General features: G+C 43.9%; 1 protein-coding gene across 1 annotated transcript in view; it reads right to left on the bottom strand.

Annotated features, from left to right (window-relative positions):
- Window positions 1-21,090, bottom strand: part of Colgalt2 (collagen beta(1-O)galactosyltransferase 2) — a 107,650-nt gene extending 86,560 nt beyond the window's left edge. The window contains exon 1 of the mRNA XM_021632853.2: window positions 20,488-21,090. Coding sequence (XP_021488528.1) covers window positions 20,488-20,750 — 263 coding nt within the window. The 5' untranslated portion in view covers window positions 20,751-21,090. The remainder of the gene's footprint in view (window positions 1-20,487) is intronic.
- Window positions 21,091-27,092: the final 6,002 nt, after the last annotated feature.

Here is a 27,092-nt window from a genome sequence, read left to right as displayed (position 1 = left end):
TAAATCTATGTTTAAATATTACATTTAATATATTAATTTATATCAATAACATAGATTTTTGTTAACATTAATATAATTTATATTATAATATTAATATATTAACATATTTTATATTATAGTAAAATATTTTAGTTTATTATATGAGTTTATTATATAATATATATCATGCATTTATTATATTTGTATTTAAAGTAGTTTATATATATAAAGTGATATATATATATAATATACATATGAGAAAGACTTAGCTCATCCTGAGGCAATAGCTTTTCTTACAATCTCATCGCATCTCATCTGGGATGCGGGTGACTTGTGTCACTACAGAATCTTTAAGAGAGAAATGGAAGGATCCACTTTCTAGTAGTAATTATTGTAAATGGAGGCTGGGGGCTATGGCTCAGCTGGTGGGAGTTTGTGTTGTGTGAACAAAGCCTCGAGTTCTATCCCCATACTTCATAAACTGGGCATGGTGGCCCACGCCTTTAATCCCAGCACCGAGGAGGCGGAGGCAGGATAATCTGAAGTTCAGGGTCATCCTCAGCTACATCATACATTTAAGACCAGCTTCATCTGCTTAGGACTCTGTCTTTTTTTTCTTTTTTCCTTTTTTTTTTTAAGTCACTCTAAGTGCTATGCTATGTTTCCTTTCCTTGGAAGCACGTAAAGAATTCCATTCCCAGAAATCAAAGTTTAAAAATATCTTCAGCAGCAAAGGAAAACAAGATGGAGGTCAAATCCTGACAACGCCTGCATTCACAGGAAACGACTCCATTGCTAACGGTCAGAACACCACAAAGCTTGCAGACCGATCACCTCCTTCACATTACCTTAAAAATCTAAATATTTAATAAGATATAAACAGTAACACCACACAACTCTTCCAGCTGAAGAGGCAGGATATTTTAGAGCCAAATTTAATACAGACACCCCTATAGAAATGAATATGCGCTCTCTGAAAGTCATATATTAACAGGCCGGGAGAGTCTCCAGACAGCAGGGATCACAGTAAACAGAGAAGGGAGAACGAGTTCTCTGCCAGTAGCAAGCAGAAAGAATTTCGAATGTAGGGAAGGCCTTTGCAAAAGCAAACAGAGTGTGCTGTGGACCCAGCCTCTGCTTAGAGCCAATCAGATCGCTACTCAGAATTTATTAAAGATTAGATTCTGAAGCATCTTGAATTTTAACGTTGCCATTTGAGCAGCCGAAGTCCCTCACACCGTCACCGTAACCATACGGTTTTCCTTTCAAAAGAGATGAATGGATGCTCTCTGCTCTGGTTTTTGGCTCATCTCATCCGCTCACTTCTTGGTAGTGCTGTACAAAAGGCAGAAGAAACAGATGCCTTTCACCTGAAGAATCTCAGTCTCATGGGGTCTAAAGTAGCATTGTGAGGGCTCGGGTAGAAAGATAGATAGAAATAGCCTGGCACTTGCTTTTTCATGAAGAAACCAGAACTGGGCTTTGCCAAGCAGACAGCTATGAGCTCACTGGTCTGAAATAATTACTCATTGAGACTTTTCCCAGGACAAGGCTAATGGGTTTGTGCAGGACATCACTTGATTTACAAGGTATTTTTTAACTCCGTAATTGTTTACCTTGACCTATACTTGCTCCTGACAAAGTTCCCTGTTACAGTAATTAATAAATTAATAAATTAATAAATAAAAAGTTGATAAACCAGGAAACAGAAAATAAATATTCAATCTAAAGAGGTTATTTGTAACAATCATTCTTCATGTGTTTTTTAAAAATATTATTCTTAATTTTATCTGTGAAATCAAAACCTCAAATAATGGAAAGTAATAGGGAGTTTTAAAAGAGCCCAACACTCCATAGTTGAGGTTCGGAATCAAGCACGAACTGAGGCAAACCCCAAAGCAGCTGCTCTAGGCAGCCCAGAGCCGACCTGAGACCTATTTTTCAATCAAGAGGAGATGTGTTGCAACATCAGCTGAAGGAACGAGGACACACCCAGGGGACTGTGTTCAAATGATGTCTATGGAATATGAAAAGCAGGATCTAAAGCACTGCTGATTGTTTTTGTTTTGTTTTGTTTTTTAATAGATTTTTCTACATGACCAAAGAAAACAAACGGGAGGGCAGCCTAAAACTCCCCTAAACCTCAGCTGCTATCTGCAAGATGGTCAACAAGTCTCATCACTCCCAGCCTGTACTTCAGAAAAGGAGGCGAATGCGGGTCTCTGTGAGGTCCAAGCTCCATGCCAGTAAAGGAAAAGGGTCACAGGAGGGATGCTGGGAATGGAAGGCTGGAAAGGATGCAAGGAGTCCCGGGCAGATAAGACAGACTTTGTTCACTGGTACCCAGCCAGGAGGCAGGCAGCTGAAAGGATACAAATTTTGAGGCCAGCGAGATGATTCAGGGGGTAAAGTACTCTGCTTGCAAGGGTGAGAACTGGAGTTCTGTGCAGGGTGGATGTGGTGGCCTGCCTGTAAAGTAGGCCTCTCCAGGGCAGGGATGAAGGGAGGAGGAATTCCCAGAGCAAGCTGGCTAACTAACTACACCAGGAGAACCAGGAAGTTCTGGGTTCATGAGAGATCCTGCCTAAAAAAAATAATACAATAAAATTAAAAAAGAAAGAAAAGAAGAACAGAAAAAGAAAGAGAGAAAGTAGAGAACAGATAGAGGAAGACATTGGCATCTAACTTCCACATACTCATTGCACACATCTGTATGCTCACACGCAGACATACACACACACACATGTGAACACACACACACACATTCTAGAGAACTACATACACACGCAAAGAAATTTAAATATCTTGGTGATAGTATAAATTAAAAGATCATTAAAATGATTACTTCTCTTCCCCCCCCACCTTTTTTTTACTTGACAGGTTGCTGTTTTGTTTCATTTTGTTAGTTTTTCTCACTGTCTACTTAGTTGGAGAGGTGCTACACTCCAGCTTTTTGAACTGTCCAAGTAGGATCAGTGTCAGCTTCAGACTATGCTGAGAGGAGTTTAAGCAAGTGTGTGGAAGCGTGTCCTCCCACACGAACCTGTAACCAGTCTTTCTTCTGAGACAATGACATACGCAGTTCTTCTACTAAAGCATGACCTCATTTGTTGGCAATTGATTATTCAGGGATCTGGAAACGAGAGTGTGTGATTTTGCCACCCAGTGTGAAATTAACTACAGACTACAGCCAGTGGTTGCCAGGCTACCTTCGTGGGGATCAAAGAGCAAAGGAGAGACTTTTTTTTTTTTTTTGAAGTTGCTGAAAACAAGAATTATCTGTCTGGATTTTTAAATGTCCTAATCATTTTTCACAAGGTAAATGGGGCACACAGCTTTCCCCAGTATTTCAAATAAGAAAGAGAAGGGTCTACTTATCATCACCAGGGCCCGTGATAGGCATAAAGCAAACCAACAAGATCCAGCTTGGGAAAACAGCTCTTTGGAAGCAAAAGGAGAGAGTCGGGGAGGAAAATAGAGCTGATTTTAGAGGTTAGTAAAGTGAGGAATGGGATTTAATTAATATGAGAACTGTAAAGACTCAAAGGGAGAAATGATTTTAGAAAGTCAAATGTAGACTCGTGGGCTATTTGCCCACTGACGTCAAAGAGGGAAAGCGCCCCTTTCAAGGAAACTATTTGCTCTCGAGCTCAAAGCTACAGAACGCCAGGGCAATTTATTATCTGAACCCTGGCAGGTGGCATACAGATCAGGGAAACAACATCAGACCTCAGGCACTCATTCCATGGAAGGCGGACAAAGCTTCAAAAAGGCAGAGACGGCTTCAGAGCAGAGACAGCTCTGCCTCCGGTCTGTTGAACCCCGCTTGCTATGAGGTCAGAATGAAGAAGCAATTACCAGAGTGCTGTCTGCCTAACGTGCCTGGGCCCCGGCGTTAGTTACCAAGGCCTCCTGAAACATCTTCTCTTAGAGGCTCAAACATCTGGCGCTGGCATTAAGGACTGCAGGCAGACAGCTTACAGCTGGAGAGTGTCAGCCAGGCAGCCAAGCCAAGAGCAGGAGGGCTGAGGGAGGCAGCCAGGGAACAGGACTTTCTCAGGGCAATTCTGACTCCCAGAGGGCTTTGCCTTCTGAAGTACTGGTTGCCGATCAGAAAGGGAAGAGTTGATTTTGGAGACTGAACTCCAGGCAGGTAAGTCAGGGTCACCAATGAAAACACCCTGAAAAAAGAATAGTATCTGCCTTCGTGATTTGCCTTTACTTGCAGGATATAAGCTCAAAATCTTTTTTTTTTTTTTTTTTTTTTTTAGCTCAAAATCTTTATGTCCGGCTTTTCTTCTGTTCCTAACTGTCAGACATCAGCAAGGAAGAAAAGAGCCTTCATGTCACAATGAAACTTCATGGTGCTCGTATGCTGGCCTTGGAAGAGATACAGAGCAGGCTTTCGCACCTCTGATATAATGACAGTACTGTGAAGTAAAACCTTCCCATTGCTCATTAATTAGCCTGTTGAGACCGGACCTCTAACTGCCAGGTCTTCTGAGCCAGCGGTTCTCAACCTTCTAATGCTGCGACCCTTTATTGCAGTCCCTCCTGTTGTGGTGACCCCCAACCATAGTTATTTTCCTTGCTAGTTCACAGCTGTAATTTTGCCACAGTTACGAATCGTAAAGTAAATATCCCTGTTATCCAATTGTCTTAGGCAAGCACAGTGAAAGGGTTGGTCAGCCTTCAAAGAGGTCACAGCCCGCAGGCTGAGAACCATAGCTCTGACCCCTACACTACCTGAGTAAGTTATTCCCTTCACATGGCCCGCACACTGGCCCGCAAGTCTAACCAGCAGCCTCCACAGAGACCAAACACATAAACTGCTGTCCATTACGACGACAGATGTCAAACTCCCATTTGTGTCTCTCCATAGTGAAAGAGGGAACGTTCTCGGGATCGCTGTGCTCACTCGTCTTGTTTGCAATAAAAACTGTCAAGTGTAACAGAACACCTGCATTGTGTCCACTTGAGAAGCCAGTGTTTTCTCCCTGGTGCAGCTGCAATGGCTTCCCCAGCTGTCAGCTCGGGAACAGGCCCTTCCCACGCTGTTCTCTGCACCCTGTTTCTTCTCATCAGAGTCCTGACTTTTGCTGCCGTTGTTCTTAAGAGCTGTGTTTCTAACCACCCCTTTTCTAATGAACAGTCAGTTGTGGCACCAAGAATTCGAGATACGGATAACTCAAAAGTACGACAAAATTCAAATGTAAGTGCAAATAAAAGGGGCATGGCAGAGCATGCCTTAAATTCCCAGACTTGGGAGGCAGAGGCAAGCAGATCTCTATGGGTTCAGGGCCAGCCTGGTGGATATAGCAAGTTCCAAAGCCAGCCAAGGCTACACAGTGAGACCTTGTCTTAAACAAAGGGGTGAGGGGTTTGTGGTTAGGGTCTAGAAGGTGAAACTGCAGGTATGTGGGTACTTGTAGCCAAGACAAAGCAAAGCATCATGGGAATCCTCAAAGTCCAGGAGATGCCAGGCTGAGATGCTGTGAAACAGTAAGCACGCAGGAAACTGGAGGTGACTGGTGCTGAGAGACCTCAGATGGAATGCTGCTGGGCTGCCGGGCCGCCAGGCACCTCGGGCTTTCCGTCGGAGCTGAGATAGAGATTAGGCCCCACTTGTGAGAGCCGGAGGGTAGGGAGAGGGGCTATGAAGTCTTTTAAGCGGGGCGTGGACATGGCAGCCATGAACTCCCAGCCACTGTTTATCCTCATTCTGGGCCTACAGAAGTGGGGCCTCCTCGCGGTCAGCTGGCTGAGGGATGCTGATCTGCAGATTCTTGAAGAAGGGCAAGCTGTGCACCGACTGGCGAGACCACTGGGCTCTGGCGGTTCCAAACGCAGGGTCACAGGCGACCCTGATTAGACTCTGGACGCTAAACAACATCGAAGCTGGTAACTAGGGGACAGGGATTTAAAAGGAGGAGTGGGCTCTGGTAAGGAAGGGAGAGAAACGGGAGAGAATGGGGAAGAGGTACCAAAATACATAGTGCACACATAAAATGATCGTAAATGAACAAGCGTGACGACTGCTACTAATAAAATATTGCTACTAATAAAAATATTAGGCCCAACTTCCTGAACAGAACACCAACAGCACAGGCTCTAAGAGCAACAACCAATAAATGGGACCTCACGAAACTGAAAAGCTTCTGTAAAGCAAAAGACACTGTCATCAGAACAAAAGGATAGCCTACAGACTGGGAAAGGATCTTCACCAACCCTATATCTGACAGAGGGCTAATATCCAGAATATATAAAGAACTCCAGAAGTTAAAAAGTAATAAATCAAGTAATCCAATTAAAAAAAATGGGGTACAGAGCTAAACAGAGAATTCTCAATAGAGGAATATCGAATGGCTGAAAAACACTTAAAGAAATGCTCAATGTCCTTAGCCACCAAGGAAATGCAAATCAAAACGACCCTGAGATTTCACCTCACACCCATCTGAATGGCTAAGATCAAAAACTCAAGTGACAACACATGCTGGAGAGGTTGTGGAGAAAGGGGAACCCTCCTCCACTGCTGGTGGGAATGTAAACTTGTACAACCACTTTGGAAATCAATCTGGCGCTTTCTCAGACAATTAGGAATAGCACTTCCTCAAGGTCCAGCTATACCACTCCTAGGCATATATCCAAAAAATGCTCAAGTACACAATAAGGACATTTACTCAACCATGCTGTAACAGTTTTATTTGTAATAGCCAGAAGCTGGAAACAATCCAGATGCCCCTCAACTGAGGAATGGATACAGAAATTGTGGTACGTCTACACAATGGAATATTACTCAGCAATAGAAAACAAGGAAATCATGAAATTTGTAGGTAAATTGTGGGAACTGGAAAAGATCATCCTGAGTGAGGTATCGTAGAAGCAGAAAGACACATGGGGTATATACTCACTCATAAGTGGATATTAGACATATAGGATAATATAGGATAAACCTACTAAAATCTGTACACCTAAAGGAACTAATCAAGAAGGAGGACTCTGGCTAAAATGTTCAATCCCCATTCAGAAAGGCAAAGAGGGTGGACATCAGAAGAAGGAGAAGACAGGGAGCAGGACAGGAGCCTACCACAGAGGGCCTCTGAAAGGCTCTACCTTGCAGGGTATCAAAGCAGATGCTGAGACTTATGGCCAACCTTTGGGCAGAGTGCAGGGAATCTTATGAAAAAAGGAGGAGATAGTAAGACCTGGAGAGGACAGGAGCTCCACAAGGAGAGCAACAGAACCAAAAAATCTGGGCACAGGGGTCTTTTCTGAGACAGATACTCCAACCAAGAACCATTGATGGAGATAACCTAGAACCTCTGCACAGATATAGCCCATGGCAGTTCAGTGTCCAAGTGGGTTCCATTGTAATAGGAACGTCTCTGACATAAACTCAGTGGTTGACTCTTTGATCACCTCCCCCTGAAGGGGAAGCAGCCTGACTAGGCCACAGAAGAAGACAATGCACCCACTCCTGATGAGACCTGATAGACTAGGATCAGAAGGAAGGTGGGGAAGACCTCCCCTATCAGTGGACTTGGGGAGGGGCATGCGTGGAGAAAGAGGAGGGAGGGTGGGATTGAGAGAGGGGGAGGGAGGGGTCTATGGGGGGATACAAAGTGAATAAAGTGTAATTAATGAAAATTACAATAAAAATATTAAAAAAAAATATTAGGCCCTATTGTTTAATTCCATACTATTGGGAAGGAGAGACAAGGTACATCACACAACTGGACTAAGAAATAAGCCTCCATACATCCAAACTAAAGACACCTCGTGCACTGTGGAGGAGTCAAGGGCTTCTTTTACGTTTATCAATAAAATGAAACAAAAATGAGGTTTGAGTCCTCACAAAGAGCGTTCCAGTGGCTTGTCTGTCTGAAACGTCCATGTTTCCCACAGGGACCCTGAGGACCCTAGCTCTCACACGTGGGGAAGCACAGAATACATGATGAGCCAGGCTCCTCCGCTCCTCAGATAAGGCAGCAGCAGTATTTGCACAGGCTCCATGAAAAACCTTTTAAGATTCAGAACTACCATCAAGAGGACTTAGCAGAACCTAATCTAGTCTCTGAATGAGAGAAAACCCAGCCAGAAGGAGAGTTGTAACTGCCAGTCACCTGCTGGCATTGCTGCAACTTGATGCCTAAAAAAAGGAGGCTCCCGTGTGGCTTTGATGCCTGGACAATGCTTTGAAGCTGTGTCAAGACCACAGGACAAAGGCAGCACTGTTTATGCAAATCCAGAAACTCCAAAGCCATTAAAAGTAACATCAGCAATTCAATACCCAGAGATGATTAGAGGCCCTGCATCAGTATGAAACAGAAAACCCCAAAGGAAAGCTGGGCAATGTACCAGATCCCAGAGCGGAAAGGGACCCTGGGCTGGCCAGAGCCTGACTGGATGTGTTTAGAAGCCTTGCTGCATGCCGACGGGCAGCCATCCTTGCCAAGGAAGAAAGTCGTGGGCTAAAGCTGCTTCTACACCTGGTGCACAGAACCCTTCATAAGAAACTGCCAAATGTGCCTCTACATGGCTGGTTGTCATGCTGCCACATTCCTCCACAGGTCAGCCATCCCGGCACATTCCGTCGGAAGGAGACAACAGCTGCCAGGGAAGAGTCTGCAGCAGTAGACAGCGGGTGGAACACCAGGAGCTCCTAACAAAGGCCAACGACATTTTGACGCCACTCTCCAAAGATTGAAAGTGTGACCGAGGGTCCCTGAAGAATCAGTTATGCACTTAGGACTCATGAAAGTTCTCAGGTGTGATCATTCTCATCAAGGGGAGGAATAATATCAGATTTTGAAAGGACCCAAGAACATCTGGCCCAGAGGTTTTCAATCTTAACCTCACACTGAGATCCCCTAGAGGTTTACAAAATGCGTCAATTGTCCTGGCTCTACCCCATCAGCCCAGGTCTTTCCTTAAGGCCTCTTCTAATGATTCTGATGATTAGCCCCATTTGAGAGCCACAATTCTAGGATCTCTTTTATAATACTGGACAGGAACCTGAGATACACAGGGAATAAGTGGAAAGTGATACGTGCAGCAATGCACCTTGGATCTTTTATAACAATTCAATTAAAACAACTAAAACAACAACAATTAAAACATTGAATGCCCCTGCAGAGAAAGTAGGCAATGGGTGGAGCTGCTTTGGAGGCAGGAAACCATGCACCTATGCATAACTCCATCCTCAATGATTACTGTTTTCTCAGCGGTGCACATTCAGTTACAGAACACAGCACACATTCTTGAAAAAAAAAAAAAAAGGACTTTCTTTTTGAAAGAATACAAGAAAACTAGGTGTGAAATAGTACAGGATTATCAGCCCAGTCGTTATTGTTCCCATAGGAGGCAGCTGTGCTTGTAAGTGTAATAATGTCACTATATTAACTTCTTATAATATGTATCTGTGACAAACCCAAAGCAATCTTTTGAACAGAAGACTAGAACAAATCTTTTGAACAGAAGACTAGAACAATATGATTTTCCAAAAAAGTATATGTTAAGTTGATTGCAAGTGAGGGCACAGTCTTGGGAAATTTGTAACATCATGTAATTAACAGCTGAATTGCCAGCTATTAAAAACAGTCCAATTTTGTTAGTCATAAATAGGAAGAGAGGTTTTCAGTGACATGAGAAAAAAGAAAATCAGATATAGGAATGTTAAGCTGGGCATAATGTCTTCTGCCAGTAATTCTAGCATTGTGGAGGCTGAGGCGGGAGGATTACAAATGAGTTCAAGGCCAGCATGTGTCTACTGAATTAGTTACAGGATGGAATAGGTTATCTATGGTGTGTGGCTTTGTCTTACAACAAGTTATGTTTTCGAAGGAGGGAAGAGACAGGAGGGGGCTTCAGAGGGTAAGAGTGCTTTCTGCACAAGCACGAGGACTTGAGTTCTGATCCTCAGCACCCACAGGAAAGCCCAGTGTGGCACATGCACCTGTAACTCCAGTGCCAGGGCATGGAGACTGGGGATCCCTAGGACTTGCTAGCCACCAGGCTAAGCTCCAGGCTCAGCAAGAAACCCTGCATCAAAGGAGTAAGACAGAGAATAATGTAGCAGAACATGGACACTAGATATCCTCCTTTGGCCTCTACACCACATGCATTAATACACACACACACACACACACACACACACACACACCTACTCTCACACATATACACATAGAGTGGAGGAAGAAGGAAATGGAGAGAAAAAAGGGGAAAGGGAGAGAGAAGGGAAGGAGGAGGAAAAAAGAAGGAAGAAGAAGGAGAAGGAAAAGACGAAGAAGAAGAAGAAGAAGAAGAAGAAGAAGAAGAAGAAGAAGAAGAAGAAGAAGAAGAAGAAGAAGAAATAATTAAATATGAGCAATAAAGAACCAAGGTCAAGGAAAATGGGAACCAATATGGCTCGGGTGCATTCTCTCTATATTTAGAGGTGATCACTAGTTTCATCTCCCTCCACTCCAAAAATGCTTATCAATAAATACCTTTCATCTATAAAACTAAATGCTTAATAATGTAAAGTAAAAGGAGGGCTACATAAAAAGGTTCAACCATTTATAGTACTATCTTTAAACATATTTGGAAAAAACCAGCCACTGTTAGAGAAAGAATGCATATTTATTGATATATTCTTGCTCCGAATAATCTCTAATGGTCTTTGTATTTGTATAACAAATTTCTCCCTTTTATTCATCTCTGATTTATTAGATTCTATAGAATTTATAGACTCCCTATGTATTACTCTAGCTAAGGGTTTGTCAGTTTCATTGGGCAAATAGCTTATTTCATTAATCTTTTGGATTTTTTAACCTTCCATTTATTTCTTCTCTGATCTTTATTATTTCTTCCCTTATACTAATTTGGGGTCAGGTTTGTTCTTGTCTTCCTAGTTCCTTGATTATATATATATCATTGTTAACCCATTGCTTTAAAAAAAACATAGATTATCTTGCTAAAGCAAAAACTGAAGAATGGAAATGAGTGTGCTTAGGAAAGTTTAAAATCTAGAAAGACTCAAGAAGGCTAGAGAGGAGAGCGATCATCTCCTAAAACATTGTCAGTGTTAGCTGTTTCAAGCTTTCCAGAAAATTCACCCAAAACAAGGCATGGTCTGGCTGCCTGAGCACTCTCTGCTTAGCCTGGACAAGCTGGCTGTTCAGTGGTGCGGTGATGACATGAAAAATCCTGATCCCAGCTTGGCATCAACTTTCCACTATCTTGGCGGGTCTACACCATAATCACTGTGGTGTGTGCCACTTGGCTAGAGTTATGAGGCTGGCTGGCCACCAAGAAATGAAAAAGCCTTCTATTAGCCCAGCATGGCACTCTTTGTTGGGAATGCCAGGGCCCCAAATGTCTACAAACACATTTTTTTTTTTCACAGATAACTCAGGAATTTAATTTCCACTGTTCAGTGTCTAGAAAACTCTTCATTTCTCAAGACCTTAAAAAGGAACAAATTTCTCACTGAAACTTTCAGTGAGACTACTGAAACTACCAGTTCATTGCTCATCTTAGATTCCTCTGGTTCCCATCACATCTGTCACCGACCAGAAAAAGAAACTTGGGTTTGCTTTCTACCACCCTCTCCAAAACATGGACAGTCACTCACAAAAAAGAGACTAGAAAGAGCACTATACTGCCTATTGTCCAATGTGCATGCACTGTAGACTAATTCATTGTTGTTGTTGGTGGGGGTAGCTAGTAGCCAAAATGGAGAGATTTCAATTTAAGCCTGGTATATACCCCTCAGCTGATTTTAAAGTAACAGAATCTGGAAGGCAATGAATTATTCTAACACAACCAACACATCACTGACCCCAGACACTTGTAAGATCCTTTAGCAGAAGCCTTCCTGCAGGCTTGGCTTTCCGGCTCATTTGGGAGCTTAGAGTCTAGGGTCAGGACTTAGGTTGCTTGTACTTCTGAGTACATATTTCCTAAGGCATCCTCAAACATGAATCAGAAAGCACAGGAGGGATAGACCAACAAAGTCTCAATGAGGCAGGAGATGCCCATCAGCACGCTGAATTTGCCAGGCACCTGAAGTAATAATACAATTATAGATTCAACGAAATGAACTTGTTACAAAGCCCTGCGTTTAGCCCTGGCAGACCATCATGAAGCTGTTATTCAAAGTTCAAGTGTGAAAATTTCTTTTTTCACGTATGGTGTTCCTGAAGAAGAAAAGAAGTTCTTTCTAGCCATATCTGAAGTTTATTCGTGTAAGAGATTTGGCTAATGCCACCCATTGCAAATGCAGTGTTTGCTTGGCAGCATGTGCCACTAAATTAGTTATAGCCGTTCTGTGTATATTCTGCATAAATTTTCAATTACTACCTATAATAAGATTTTTAAAAAAATCCTTATGAACATTAACACAGCTTTCCTACTAGAAGAATGGAGAGCAGAAGGGAAAGTCATATAATCCTGATTGATTTCCCACTAGGTCACCTGAGGGCCACTCGCCAAGCCTTCTGGCTCTGAGTAATTACTGTTTGGGTCCTAGCCTGTGAAGGGAGCCCCCAAATGGTGACAGAGGTCAAAGAGACAGCAGGGGCTTATTGCCAACTCTTACAGTGTGGGGCTAGTGGGGGACTTGGCTGCCTAGACAAAGTTCATGGAACAGAGACTATTCAGCCTGAGCGACAGTCACAGAGGAACGCAGACCTGGCAATGTCAAGTATCCACCACACAGGCATATCTGCTTGTGAAGCATCATAAACCTACACATTTATGACACATAGGCTTTGGGGAATACATATCACAATTTATTTACAGTTACAAAAAATTTAAAAGGTTACTTTTTAAAAGAATTTTTCGGAGATCTAGAGATCTCCGGGGCTCAGGGGTTAAGAGTACTGGTTTCTCTTAACAGGATGTCAGTCCTAGTGCCCACAAGACAAACTCACAGCTATAAGTAATCCCAGTTCCAGTGCCCTCTTCTGACCTCTGAGGACGCCAGCCACACATGTAACGTGCAGACACACAGACAGGCAAAACACTCATACATACAAATCAGTAAAAATTTAAAAATCACTTTTAAGAGAGTGATTAGGGCCAGATTTTCTAGAGGAGAAAGAGCCAAATGCGAGAAGGCAGGGGTGCGGCTGTTATTTGAGAGGTGTTCGAGTCTCCCCCGAAACGGAGGTTATATGAAAGTGAGCAGATTTTACCAGCTGGAGGGCAATATGGCTGCCTTGTCAGTATGTAAAGAGCCTGATACAGAGAAATGGGTTTCAAAGAGTCAGGCTTGTTGTTTGACCCCAAGCATCTATCCTTGGGGTCAAAATATGCACACATGTTGACAGTTTCTACACAAACACGCAAAACATTCTCATTGTTCACCTCTGGCGGGTGGTATAAAGGAGAAGGGAGGGAAGTTCATGTCCATCACATTCCCACACGCATTGTTTGATTGCTTTAGTATGGAGACTTTGCATTTTAACTAACAGAAGAAAAAAGTAAACATACAACTTCTAAGAAATTCAACCTTTTAAGGTGTTTTTTTTTTAATTATTTTAAACTAGTTGTATATGTGTGTGGTGGGGAGGGGCTGGGGGTAGAGGTTTTCACAGGAGTGCAGTGCCCTCAGAGGCCAGAGGTTGTCAGGTCCCCTGGAGCTGGAGTTTCAGGTGGCTCTGAGCCTCCCAAAGTGATTGCTGGGGGTTGGGGGTGGGGTGGGGAACCGAACTTGGTTCCTCTGCAAGAGCAGTGCTTGCTCTTAACCAATGAGCCACTGTTTCAGCCCCGGATATAACTTTTAATTACTAATTTTTGATACGTTAACATAAATTTAACTAAATTAATAAGCCATTCCTTTGAAAGTAGAAATGTCAAAGCCATACATTTTGTAGTTCTTGACGAATGATAGCCACAGTTTAAATATACAGAGTAACATCTCTTCATAAGGTGGCCACTGTAGAGCAGTCTAACAGATGTGTTACAGGCTAACAGCTTTCTTTCTGACTTTACTGCATAATGTTACTTATTGTGAAGAAATGTGTAGCAACGACCTTTCTAATCCCCTACTATCATCCCCATGAAAGACCCATAATGCTGCTACTATACTACTCCGCCGAGTGGAGACTGTGCCATACAGTGAAATGACCCGTGTGCACATTTATGTGTTGGGAGAGGGACCACAGCACAGCCGACAGCATTCCAGGTTACAGAGCTTTCATTGTTCATTCCCGCAGCCACAGGAGACCGCCGAGCAGGAGGACTGCAAGAAGCCCAGGCCCATAACTGAAGAGTGGCCAAGGGAGCGCAGTAGTAGAATCACTTGGATAAAGAGCTGGAGAAATGTCTGTAAAACTGACTTCTGCTCGGAGTAACTGGCATCCTTCACAAACCAGGAGGGACACACTATAAAATAAATGACACTAAGCCGTCTACTCAGGATTTAAAAACGGAGATCAGTGACTTCATCACATTATCACTATATAGCTTACTGCGACAAATTCCTCACCTGCCCTTTGCTGTGGAGTCTGCATGTGTATGGCGCAGTCAATAAGAAGGGAACAATGTAGGGACCCTATCTGTTGCTGCAGACAGTTTGCAACAACATTGGATCACTGGGATTGGGGACATGCATTTGTTACTTCCGTTTTCCCCCAAAGGAGCACGTAGTTTCGAAATCCGATCATATTTTTAAATTGGAGGATGGGAGCAAAATTTACAGTTTTCTCCAGTCATTGCAAAGAAAATTTACATAGCAGCTCTGGTTGTCCTGAAACTCGCTACGTAAACTAAACTGGCCTCAAATTCACAGAGACCACCTGCCTCTGCCTCCCAGATGCTGAGGGGTTAAAGGCTGCGCCACCGTGCCTGGCTTATATTTGGGACATGAAAATCTAAAACCACCCACCAGAGAAGCTGAAAAATTGACTGTTTTTGTAACAGGGACTCAAAATACAGTCAACAAGCATCTACAAACTTCTTTTTAAATTATTACCTTAGTCACACTTGAATGAGTTCTGCTTGCAGGAGGTGACTTTCATGCATACATATAACATGCTTTTTAGTATTTATTATTTGTTCCTGCGGAATCCTCTAAAATATTGCTGAGCTCAGTGACTAGCCAGAGCCTGAGCTAAGTGACGAAATGATCAGGACAGCGGAAGAGAACCACAGAGCCCCCTGTATCATTCAAGCAGAAGAGACAATTCTCATTTGAAGGCAACACTGGTGCTCTCATCTTCCCAAGCTGGGTCAACTGACAGAAGCAAGAAGGAGAACTAATTGGTCCTTTCTTGCTCTTAAGCAGACTGTGTGTACTTTGAACGGTGCATCAGTCTCCTGGCTCACAATCTGACTCCATCGTGGGCTAGCCTTGTAGCCTTAAGCAAGGCATTTACACTCTCCAAGCTTCGGCTTCCGCTCTTGTGAAGTGAGATAATGAAATATGTAATAGCTCGTCCACCTAGATTTGCCTCTGGGAATGAACCTGCTACCACATGTCTTAGTCAGGGTGTCTATTGCTGGGATGAAACACCATGGCCAAAAAGCAAGCTGGGGAGGAGAGGGTTTATTCGGCTTACACCCCCACAACACTGTGGGAAGAAGTAAGGACAGGAACTCAAACACGACAGGAGCCTGGAGGGAGGAGCTGAGGCAGAGGCCATGGGGGTGGGGGGTTATGCCTACTGGCTTGCTCAGTCTGCCCGGGGATGGAACCACCCACAATGGCCCTTCCCCATAAACCATTAATTAACAGTGTGCCTTACAGCCAGATCCTAGGGCGTCATTTTCTCAAATGAGGTTCCCTCCTTTCAGATGACTCTCGTGTGTCAAGTTGACGTAGACTAGCAGAAGCACACCACACAAAACTTTGAGAATATTGACCCACAAACGTTAGCTTTGTCGTGCTGGTATCTTTTTGCTAAAATGATTAATATCTTTATTCCCTATTTATTTTATTTTATTTTGGGGAAACATGTACTGATTGTGTATATTAACGGAGGTCAGGGTACTTTTCAAAAACTTCATTTTGAGACCTGGTAACACAGTTTAATGGGTGAAGGTGCCTGTAGCCAAGCTTGGCAACCTGAATTCAATCCCTAGGACCCACTTGGTGGAAGAAGAGAACCAAATTTAGCATGTTGTCCTCTGACCTACACACACACACACACGTGTGTTCTTGGATAAAATAATCAATAAGAAACATAAAAAAATCACTTTTCAAAGAGAACACTAAATAAGAAAAAAACAAGTATAAAATAGGTATTGTCATTTATTTAGTGGCATTCAAATAAAGACTGGAAACATACACCATCTCACTCATTACAAGAACTATCTGAGGAAGTCATTACGTCATTTTCAGATGAGGAAAGTGCATCTCAGAATTTATGGGTGTGCCCATGATGACCCAGAAGACTTTAGCTCTAGGTCTGCCTGATTCTAATTTTATAAAACCCTTAACCCCATTCCAATTTACCAGGTTGGAAAACATAAAGGAAAAAAAAGGAGAGAAAGACTGAGAGAACAAAATAATAACATGAAGGAGACTAAAGAATTATCTATTTTCACTGTTAAACTGCTAAAACTTGTCTTTGAAGGGATGACTGTGTATGTCATGCTCCTGGTAAAACATGACATCATTTCTACCTCCGGTACTGAAAACTATCACCAGTAGCAGTTTAGGACATTTTTATAAACACACTTACATTAGTGTGTGTCTAGGTGAGCTTCTGCAAAAGTGCTCCTGCTTGGCCGTTAAAATGTAGACGTAAATTCCAGTTAACCCCCAAACAATGCAGAGATAAAGTAGAGAGCAAAACTTCAACATCAGTTCCTCAAAACAACCAGAAACCCATCACTGCATACGTATGTCAACAAAATCTCATAATTTTATTTACAACCATAAAAAATGGTTCTCAATTTAGTATAATACTTTGCACCACTCCGCCAGATAAAAAGCCCAAATTGTTCCACAGTCACACAGAAGCTATTCCCTTGTCTTCCCACAAGCACCATAGGCTTTCCAAATGATAAACTTAAGGTCTTTTTTTGGATCAAGTATGTCTTCTTTGGGACCAAATGTGCCCTTTTCCAGTTTTCACTACTGGGACATGGGCCTTCCTTACCCAAATCACAGCTCTGGAAAGTGAAGGGAGGTCAGCCTTCCCTCTATTGCTCTGGCCACTTGTGCTTGGCACCGCTGAATTAAAGAGAGGCCATCGGAGCACACAGCCTCATGTCACAAGGCCTCATGGCGCCCTATCTCAGCACAGTACTGCACGTCAGTGAATACCAAACAAAATCCCTAGACCTTGTTTCTTATCCCTGCTTGTGATACTTGAAAACCAAACAGTTTGATGAGTTTTGAGAACAGACAAGAGAATGGAAATTTTGTTTTCCTTTTTGATGCTCTGAAGTGTCTCTGAAATAAAGCCTTTCCTATCCTCAATCAATGTCCCCAACCCCCAAAATCTTGATGTCCATGAAAATAAATGAACACATTTTCCAAAAGCAGAGGTTGGTACCTTTCCCGCCTGTGAATGGGCAGTGCAGATCTGGTCTAGAAAGCTGTATAAGGGAATCGCATGGCGTGTGATCCATGAACCAGATTCTCTGTGTTGATGTAAGCTAGGGGGAAAATGTATTGATCTCCAATAAAAGGATTCTTAGGAAAGAATTATCATCCCATGTTCTCCCGGCCCTCACAGAGGATGAAGGGTTAGAATGAGTCTGCCCTGAGTTACTGAAACATGACTCAACGAAAGCTAGCATCTCCGAGTCTACTCAGCAATGCTTGCTTGCATGTTCTCGGTAGCCCACAGCCACTTTTTGAAGTTGGTATGGATGGCCTTGCAGAGCAGACATCCTGTTTGGCATCTCAGATGCGGAGTATATCTTGGGTTTAAGAAACAGGAAGGAAGAAACTTGTAGATGATCCTTAGAGCTGCAACATCCCACTGAAATACTGTCTAGGTTATAACCTAGAATAGTCCCAAGCAAGTACTCTTCTTGACGCTACTTTAAAATTGACTTTTAAAACAGATTAAAGTTGTGTGTGTCTCTGTGTGTGTATGGTTACATGTGTGTGGGTATCTGCAGAGGACAGAAGGGGACATTGGATCCCCTGGAACCAGTGGTTGTCAATTGTCTGATTTGGTGCTGGAAACTAAACTTCAATTTCGCCCTTTGCAAGAGCAGCAAAAGCTCTTAACCACTGAGCCATATTTCTGGCTCCCTAAGGACTGGCATTTTTGTTGATATTTAAGGCATTACATGGGGCTTACACGCGTGTGTGTGTGTGTGTGTGTGTGTGTGTGTGTGTATTCTAAGATAGAACCAAGTTCTTTAAGACAAGAATCTCTCCAGAGATTGATGCCAAGAAGTTCTGGGCATCTTCCTCAGCCTTCTCATGGTGGCCATAAAGGATAACTCCAGTAGCTACAGTGGCGTGGACCGTAAGTGAAGGTAAGGGGAAAGAGGCCACAAAGGTCTATACAGAATTAAAATGCCACTCATCCAAGCAAGACATTACTGTCCATCTGATCTGGAATGCCCATAGAAGTTAGGATAGCCATTAGTTGCTGGTTGATACCAGTTTCGTCACAAAATACATAGAATTCAAGAGCTAGGAAGACTTTTTTTTTCAGTCATTTATCCCAACTTCCGCACACTTATTAGAAATCAACACTATGGATTCCATAACATGTTGTCCAAATCACATATTCTAATTTGTCATTTATAGATGCCTGTAAATTTTGCTTTTCCAACCTTCCTATGTTTTGAAGAGCAAGCAATCTGTGGGCAAACTCATATGTCAGATTTCAGCTTTCCCCGTTGTGGTGGCCTATCTTCATTGTCAGCTGGACAAGATGTAAAAATCACCATGGGAAGACACTTCCGTGTGTGTCATGATGCTGTTTCCAGACAGGAAGGTGAAGACATACCCCAGACTGAAGGGGTTCTTACTGTTCTCTGGGTCAGGGTCCTGGACTGAGGAGACCCCTGGGGGGGACATCGCCAGCCACCTCTCTGCTTTCTGACTGTGGAATCAACAGGACCAGCAATCTCATGCTGCAGCCAAGCCTTTCCCACCACGGCGGGCTACGCCTTGAACTGTACCCTCCAACTGTCCATCTGTCTGTCTTTCCTTGCTTTGCTTTTGTCAGTACACCATTTATTAATTCTGTGGCCCTAACTGAGCCTCAGCGTTTGCTTCTCTTTTCCCCTAACTCCTTATGGTAAATGCTATAAGGTTTTTGAAAAATTAAATAGCGGCTAAAAACCAAAACCATATGCAGAGGATTTCTCTTCCAATAAAAGCAGGAAGAGACTTGAGATTTGACCTGCTTCTGGCATGAAAGTGGTTAACACAAACCACACACTCACCACACACACACACACACACACACACACACACACACACACACACTGGGTGCAAACCCGGCTCACCAGCGTTCCCACCTTTTTTGCACATGCCCTGCTCCTCGCGTGGAAGCAGTCACGTATGGCTGGGTGTATAGTGAGGCAGTGTGCCCACAGGGCTGTACTGTGCTGCTTGTTTGCTTTCGCACCTCAGGACCGCTCCCAACCAGGTACTGTTGGGCTGCCAATTCCTTCCCCGCTCTCTGCTCACATCAGCTTTGGAATGTGTCTTTCTTGTCTGGGGACAGCTCCTTCCCACCAAAGTTCCAGGATGACCCTAGCTTTTCTTGTCTACCAGTCGGAAGGCTTGTCTTCGCCGGCCAGGTTTTACTTTCTCTGCAGACAGTCAACAGCTTGCCTGACCAACTCCATCATTAACGCTTGGATTTAAAGGCGTGGAGCTGGACCGAGGTCTACAGGAGGAAGGGGACAGACTTCCATTGATCCCCCGTCCTAATCCACAGCAAATACAAAGGGACCAAACACAGAGTCCTTTAACCTGACACTTGTTCTTTAACAGCACTTGGCTGTTTAGCCTCCCAAGCTCCATTGCGTCCCAGCCTAAACCCCAGGGCAACTCAGGGCAGTTTGCATCTGCAGCCCGAATGTGTCCCAGGAGGCTGAACAAGCCAGGACCTTCTGGAGCTCCCAGGACAGACCTGCCCACCGGTGGGGTGTGATTGGAAAGGCTCCAAACAAGGCTTCAAAGTCTCCATCCCCGGGTTCAGATAACCCAGAGGAAAAGCTGGAGCCAAGTTAAGCAAAGAGCAAGAGCCCAGCACCTGTAGGTCTCCAATCACCCAGTCTCTGCGGACCCCTTTTCTGCCTAAGTTAAATTCTGTGTTATCACATCTGGAAGCGATAGGCACTATCCTCCCTTCCCTTCATGGCTCGGAGGGTTTGAAAGTATTCCTCAGGAGGTCTCCTCAAGTCCCTTATGATGAGGCAGAGGAGGTAGGGGGACGAGGAAAATCAAGGTCACCAAGTTCTCGCACTTACTTCCCCCATCTCCCTCTTGGCCTCACCACCCACCCAGTCCGGGACCCATGCGGGCAGCGAGGGCGTGTGAGCGCCAGGCTGCCTCCTCCTCCGAGGTGGCCCGGGACCCCTAAACCCGCTCACCAGATAGCCATCCTGCTCTTGGGGTAGTCCAGCCTCTCCAGGCAGCCGAGGAAGTGAGGCAGCGTGTGCGCGGCGTTGCGGGCGAGGATGGCCACCAACACCGTGGGGCTCTGCAGGGGTGATTCGGGGAACGCCGCGGGCTCCTCTGCGTCTTCCTCCGAGTCGGGCTCGGCGGCGAAGCGCGCCCGGCAGCCGCGGCGGAGCAGGGCGGAGGAGAGCAGCAGCAGCAGCGCGCAGGCGACGGGGGCCCGGCGCGCGGCCATGTTCGGCGGCCGGCGGGAGGCGGCGACGCTGCCGGCAGCAGCCCCGGGGATGCGGCTGCACCCGGACGGCGGGAGCGCGCGCGGGCACCGACTTTAGGGCTCGCGGGGCCCGCCGCCGCCCGCCCTAGTCCCCCGCGCGCTGACTCCCGGCAGCCTGCGCTCGCCCGGCGCTCTGCCCCGCCGACAGGTCGACGCCGCGAGGCTGTTCGTCTGGAGTTCCACGGAAAGTTCCCCCAGTCCCGGCTGCGCTTGTACAGCTGAGGTCTGTGGCTTCCTCCAGAGCTGAGGTGTGGCCCTGACTGCCAGTGTGTGTGCGTGTGTGTGTATCTGTGTGTGTGTACATAAGGGTACAACTCTAAGAAAATTTATTCTGCTTCTGCAGACCGCAGGCTGAAGTCCTTCACAGTGACGCGATGTATCCAGGGTTTCATAATGCGCCTATTGACCGATTAGAGTTCTAAAACGGGTCTCCCCAACCACCCACGACTGTAAAACAATGGTATAACCTCCACAGAGGCACACTGCTTGTATTTCCTTAGACATACAACTTCTCCTGAAAAATTGAAGAGTTGGAGAATTTTAGACCTCAAATCAGAACCCTGAAATGGAATACTATTTTGGATTTTGTGTGTGTGTGTGTGTGTGTGTGTGTGTTCCCCCCCCCCCCCAAGAAAGGGTGCAGTAAGAACTCTTAACAGCTGGGCTATCTCTCCAGCCCCAGGAGCGCCTTCTTAAATGAGGAGGTGTAGAGGAAAAGATTCACATGCCCCTTCCCCTTTAATGACCCAAACTGACAAAGAGTGGGAAGATCCATGCGTGTCAAAAAGAAGAGAGAAAATGAAGGACAGAAGAAAGGCTGAGGGTATAGAGCACAAAGCACAATCAGCTGGCAAAATGAAACCTCTGGAATATTCAGCCAGAAGTTATTTATTCTTGAAGATAACACAGAGTAAACTGGCATGAAAACCGCTGCCTTTGATCTGTGTGCAGGGCTGGAACTGGGGACCCTGGAAGTTCATGGCTATCACTAGCTGGCCAACCAGCCCATACTGTTGACAGACACGTGGTCTTTTTACTGGTTGCATTGTTCCTTCTCCACAGCTCTTGGAATCTTGGAAGGTCTCAACTTGCACTTCTCTGCTCTCCAAACCTTCAGCTGGCCCGTTTGTATCCACTGCCTGCTCTCATTCTTAAACTTTGCCCCTTTCCACAGTCTTAAGGAAAAGAATCTTTTCATAAACATAGGTAGACATGGTGATCAGGCTCCCCATTCCGACTCTGAAGGAGGTAGAGACAAGAATAAGGGGTTCAAGGTAATCGTAACTACATATCACAATTTGGAGTCTAACCTGGACTATGTAAGACTCTGCTTCTGAAAGAATAACAAAACCTTTGTCTCCTAGCGGTTCTCTGTTGGTCAAGATCCATGAAAGAGGCTTCAATACTACCTTCCTCTGCTTCTTCTTCTCTTCATCTCCATTTGCTCCTGCCATAGCAAAATGTGACTTTGGCCAGCCCTTTCCACTGAGACTATTCTGGAAAAGTCCTTAGAGACTTTGGTATTTACAAATGTAGTGAATTTTTATTTTACTTTATTTTATTTTATTTTATTTTATTTTAGTTCTTGGCTTTTCAGACCTCTGTTATGTAACCTCCACTGCTTTACTTTTTCAGGTTCTACTTGCTTGCAAGTTCCTTCCTGTCTTAGTCACTCTTCTATTGCTGTGAAGAGACACCATGACCAAGGCAACACTTACAAAAGAAAAAATATTTACTTGGGGGCCTTGTTTACAGTTTCAGAGGCTTAATCCTTACCACCACGGTGGGAACATGGCAGCAGGTGGCTGTGGTGTGAGGGAAGTTGCTGAGAGCTACACTCTGATCCCCAGGCAGAGAAAGAGAGCCTCGCCCAACCCTAGTGACACACTTCCCTCAAAAAGGCCATGCTTCCCAATCCTTCTAATCCTTTCAAACAGCTCCATTCCCCGATGACTAAGCTTTCAAACCTATGAGCCAATGGGGGTCATTCTTACTCAAACCACATTCTACTCCCTGAACCTCCCATAGATGTATGTATATCATAATGCAAAATGCACTTGGTCCAACTTTAAAAGCTGTCTTTGACAGTCTCAACACTGCTTAAAAGTCTGAAGTTTGAAGTCTTTTTCTGAGATGCTAGGCATTCTCTTAACCCTGCAAAATCAAAATTAAAAAAAAAAAGCAGATTGCATACTTCCAATATATAATGGCATAGAAAATACATTACCGTTCCAAAAGTAAGGCAAGGAAACATGAGCAAATATTGGACCAGAGCAAGACCTAATACCAGCTGGGCAAACTACAAACGCCATTTCTGATGTCAAAGTGCTCTCCAAATCTTCAATCCTTTCCAGCTTTGTTGACTGCAACATCCTTCTCTCTCTTGGGCTAGTTCCTTACCCAATCTGCACCTCTTCCTGACAGGTATCACACAACTCTGACCTCTCTAGCATCTTGGTATCTTCAATCACAGCTTCACATAATGGCCTCTCTGGGCCTCCATGCAGCGACATCCCTGACGCATGCTTGGCCCCAACAGCTTTCCTTAGGCACATAGAAAGATTCCTCAATGCCTTCCTTTTATTCTTGGCTTTATAGCCAGAACCACACGGCCAAAGCTGCCAAATTTTGCTACTTGATAGGGCTGGAACTTGGGCCCCCTTTTAAAATTACATTTGCATATGCTTTCTGTTGATGATGATTCCCTTCACCGTTTAAGCTTTTCTTTAATTCCTTTCTCAAATTGGAAGTTTAGCTGGGTGGGGTCTTACCCTGTGGTCAACACTCCCTTTGTTCTATTAAACATCAGGCTTTTTTAAAAAATTCATTTCTTTGAGCACTGGAACGTCTATCTTCTATATTACATTTCCTGGTGCCTCTGTTCTTCTTAAACTGTACATTTTTCCTTGCTCACCTTGCCTCTTTTCATTATATACTTCTATAAGATTGACCACTGATAACCACATGGCTAGTCAATAATAGACTGTCTTGAAATCTCTGCCAATGCCATTAATCCAAAACTCTTCAATTCAGCCTTAGGCAGATTTTTAGGACAAGGACAAAAAAGCAAACACATTTGCTAAAGTATCACAAGAATGGTCTCTAGGCCACTTCTTCTTTTCCCCTCTGAAATTTCCTGAGCCAGATCATAGTTTACATTGTTCTCAGCAGCTTCTATGGTCCTACTAGGAAGGCCCAGTAAACCTTGCTTAAAGTGTTCAACTGCTTTTCTAATCCAAAGTCGCAAACTCCTCCATATTTCTCCAACAAACAGCATGATGATCAGGTCTGTCACATCAGTACCCCACTCCTGGTAACAAATTCTGCCTTAGTCCCTTCCATGTGTTTTCTGGTCCATGTAGTCTGCCAGACAATTTCATTCTCGAATTTGTGTCTCCTGCCCTAACCTTTTTCTATGGTGTTTATATACCTTCTTCCCTTCCATTTTCCTACAAGAACTATTCTCACTCCCAGAGACACATCAGCTTCTAAAAGACACAGAGTAAGCATCTGCTAGAAGCACTGTGGCAAAAATATGTTACAGCAGAGGAAGGTGAGGTTATTTGTACAGGGGTGGTGATGATGGGTACCTTTTAGAATGGTTTCACAGAGATGTTCTCTCTTCTTTCTTTTCTTTCCTGGCCCATGTCCACTCAACTTTCAAAACTAAGATCTCCTTACCTTAAGGATTACTTGGTTTAATATTTATCATTTGTTCATTATCCATCTTACAAAAGTCAAGTGAGTTAAAACAAACCATATCACCTTCCTATTTCTTTCTGTTACTTAAGAGCTTTACCCCCAATAAATGTGGAGGCCACAGACTGACAGCAGCTGTCCATTTCAGTTGCTGTCCACTGAACATGGAGTTCACTCCTTCTCTCAGTGGCTGTCCAGCAAACCTCTCAGTCCCCCATCACTGGGAGTACAAATACATGTCGCTCAGACAGCTTTTACATGGGTCCTCAGAACCCTACCTCAGGTCCTTATGCTTGTACCACAAGTGTTTTCTTTACAGAGCCATCGCTCTAGTCCCTGGAATAATTCTAATTGCATAGTTTCAGTTTGCATATATTTAGTGTGGGTTTATAGTCAGCTTTCTTTAGAGAGGTTGCTCACTCACATTGGAAGTAGATGTTGACTATATAGCTAGAGATGAGCTGTTTGGAGGACTGTGAATTGATTTTGATGCTTTCTCTTAGATGGCCATTATTAAAGCATGTATACCTATATCTCTTTATTTATAGAAATACCAACATTTCATCCTTTTGTGCTCAATAAAGTATTTATTAAACACAAACTATAAGTTTATATAATCCCAAAACCCAATGTATTGATTTCAACACTGTACATTAAATGAATACCCAGTGTGGAACGCTCTCAGCAAAAAACATTTTTTCACCCTGGCCTTCACCTGGAGACAGGGATAGGCAGGATTTTTTTTTTTTTTTTGCCACACTCACTTCCTTTTTTTTTTTTGTGGGGATCACACAGATAAGTGGTCGAGGAAAACAAGTTTGACTTCTCGATGAACCCCTTACTGGTACCCCTCTTGAACTGATCTCGTATGTAGTGTGTGTGTGTGTGTGTGTGTGTGTATGTGTGTTTAATTTTCTTTTTTCAGTCCTCACTCCCCACTCAGGAACTGTTCGACTCTGCCAGCAGGCTCCGGCAACCCAGCACCTGCCTTGAGGAGCAGATAATGTCCACCAACATGAAGCCTACTGTGTATCCTTTGTCACATGCTTTGCTCTTCTTTTAAGGGATGAGCAGCAGACTGAGCTTCGGGGCACTCAGTGTCTATTTTGTTTAGACCTCCTTTTCCCATGATTAATTTTAGGTGTCAGCATGGCTAGGCAGGGGTGCCCTATTATTTAGTCCAAACAGTGTAGAGACTTCTGGGAGGTATTTTTTTTTCTTTTAGATGCAATTAACATTCAATCCAGTAAACTTTAAGCTAAACACGTTTCTTTTTTTTTTTTTTTCCTCTTTGTTATGTGGTTGAGCCTCATCCAGTCTGCTAAATGCCTCAGGGGACAAGGATGGGATTCCAGAACAAGGAAGAAGCTGTGCTCCCAGACTGCCTTTAGGTCGAAGGGTGTAACATCAACTCTTTCCTGGTTTCCTCCCAGTCTGTCCAGCCTGTGGGACTGCACTGCAGACTTACTACTTTGTAGCCCCTCTGATCACATCATCACCAGCCCCCCTCCACTTTTGTAAGCAAGATCAGAGATGGGATGTTTGAGGGACTGTGGACTGATTTTGATGACTTTTCATATCTACAAAGCCAGCTATTATTTAAGCATGCACACATGCATCTCTTTATCTACAGAACCTCCAATTTATCATTCCTTTGTGCTATTTCTCCCTCTGGCTTTAAACTCAGATTCTTCTTGCTTCAGTTTCCCAAGTGCTGGTGCTATAACGCATATCCTGCCAGGCCATCATAGTCTGTTCATTGCAGACTTTCATAAGCAGCTCACTCCACTTTTTCATCATACAAAATTCTTAGATACTTTGGATACTTTATGTTTACATTTCAGAACAAGCTCATCAGCTATTAGAAAAAATTCTATATTGGGATTTTGATTGGAATTGATAGACTCTAAAGATCAATTTAAAGAAAGTTTCTTCTTTACAGTATTGAACCATTCCAGGTGCATAGGCTATGCCTGTACTTAGACCTCATCTAATGACCTCTAAGAACATCAGTAATATTCATAAAAAAAAAAAAAATCTTGTGTTTTTGTTCTAAATATAAATGGCCCTTAAAATGTATTATATCCTGGTTTTGTAAATGGAGGCTTAGATTACACTTTAAAATATATAAGAGCAATCAGAGACTTGCATTTGGTTTATTCTAGATATTTTTGTTCTTATTGAAGATTCCCTCATATGTCTGTCCAGAGCCTGGGGTCCACTTCTTCCCTTCTGGGCATCCAGGCACTGGATGTGTGCAGGTACTGGATTTGAAGGAATGAAGCTTAGCTGTTTGGGTGGGGTCTGCAGGATCCCAGTCCAGAGGTGAAGGCCCAGAGGGGGAAAGCCTTCTCTGATACAGTTCTTCTAGTGTTACAGCCTTTGAAATGACACAGCTCTCCCACTGATACAGCTTTCTTTATTGAGGAGCATAAGGCCTCTGCAAACCTTGGGGAAGTGGGTAGGGGTTTTCAGGTGAGTGCACATCATTGGCTGGGGCCCAGGAGCCAGAAATGCTTCATTTGCATGGAGAGGAATTCCAGTCCCTACTAGGTTATGGGACTACTATTACAAGGGTAGGGGTCCAGGGCTAAGAGTGCAGGG

The sequence above is a fragment of the Meriones unguiculatus genome, chromosome 11, assembly GCF_030254825.1.
Source record: "Meriones unguiculatus strain TT.TT164.6M chromosome 11, Bangor_MerUng_6.1, whole genome shotgun sequence".
NCBI classification, from domain to species: domain Eukaryota; kingdom Metazoa; phylum Chordata; class Mammalia; order Rodentia; family Muridae; genus Meriones; species Meriones unguiculatus.
The sequence above is the reverse complement of the archived record's forward strand: the minus strand, read 5'-3'. Positions and strand labels throughout refer to the sequence as shown.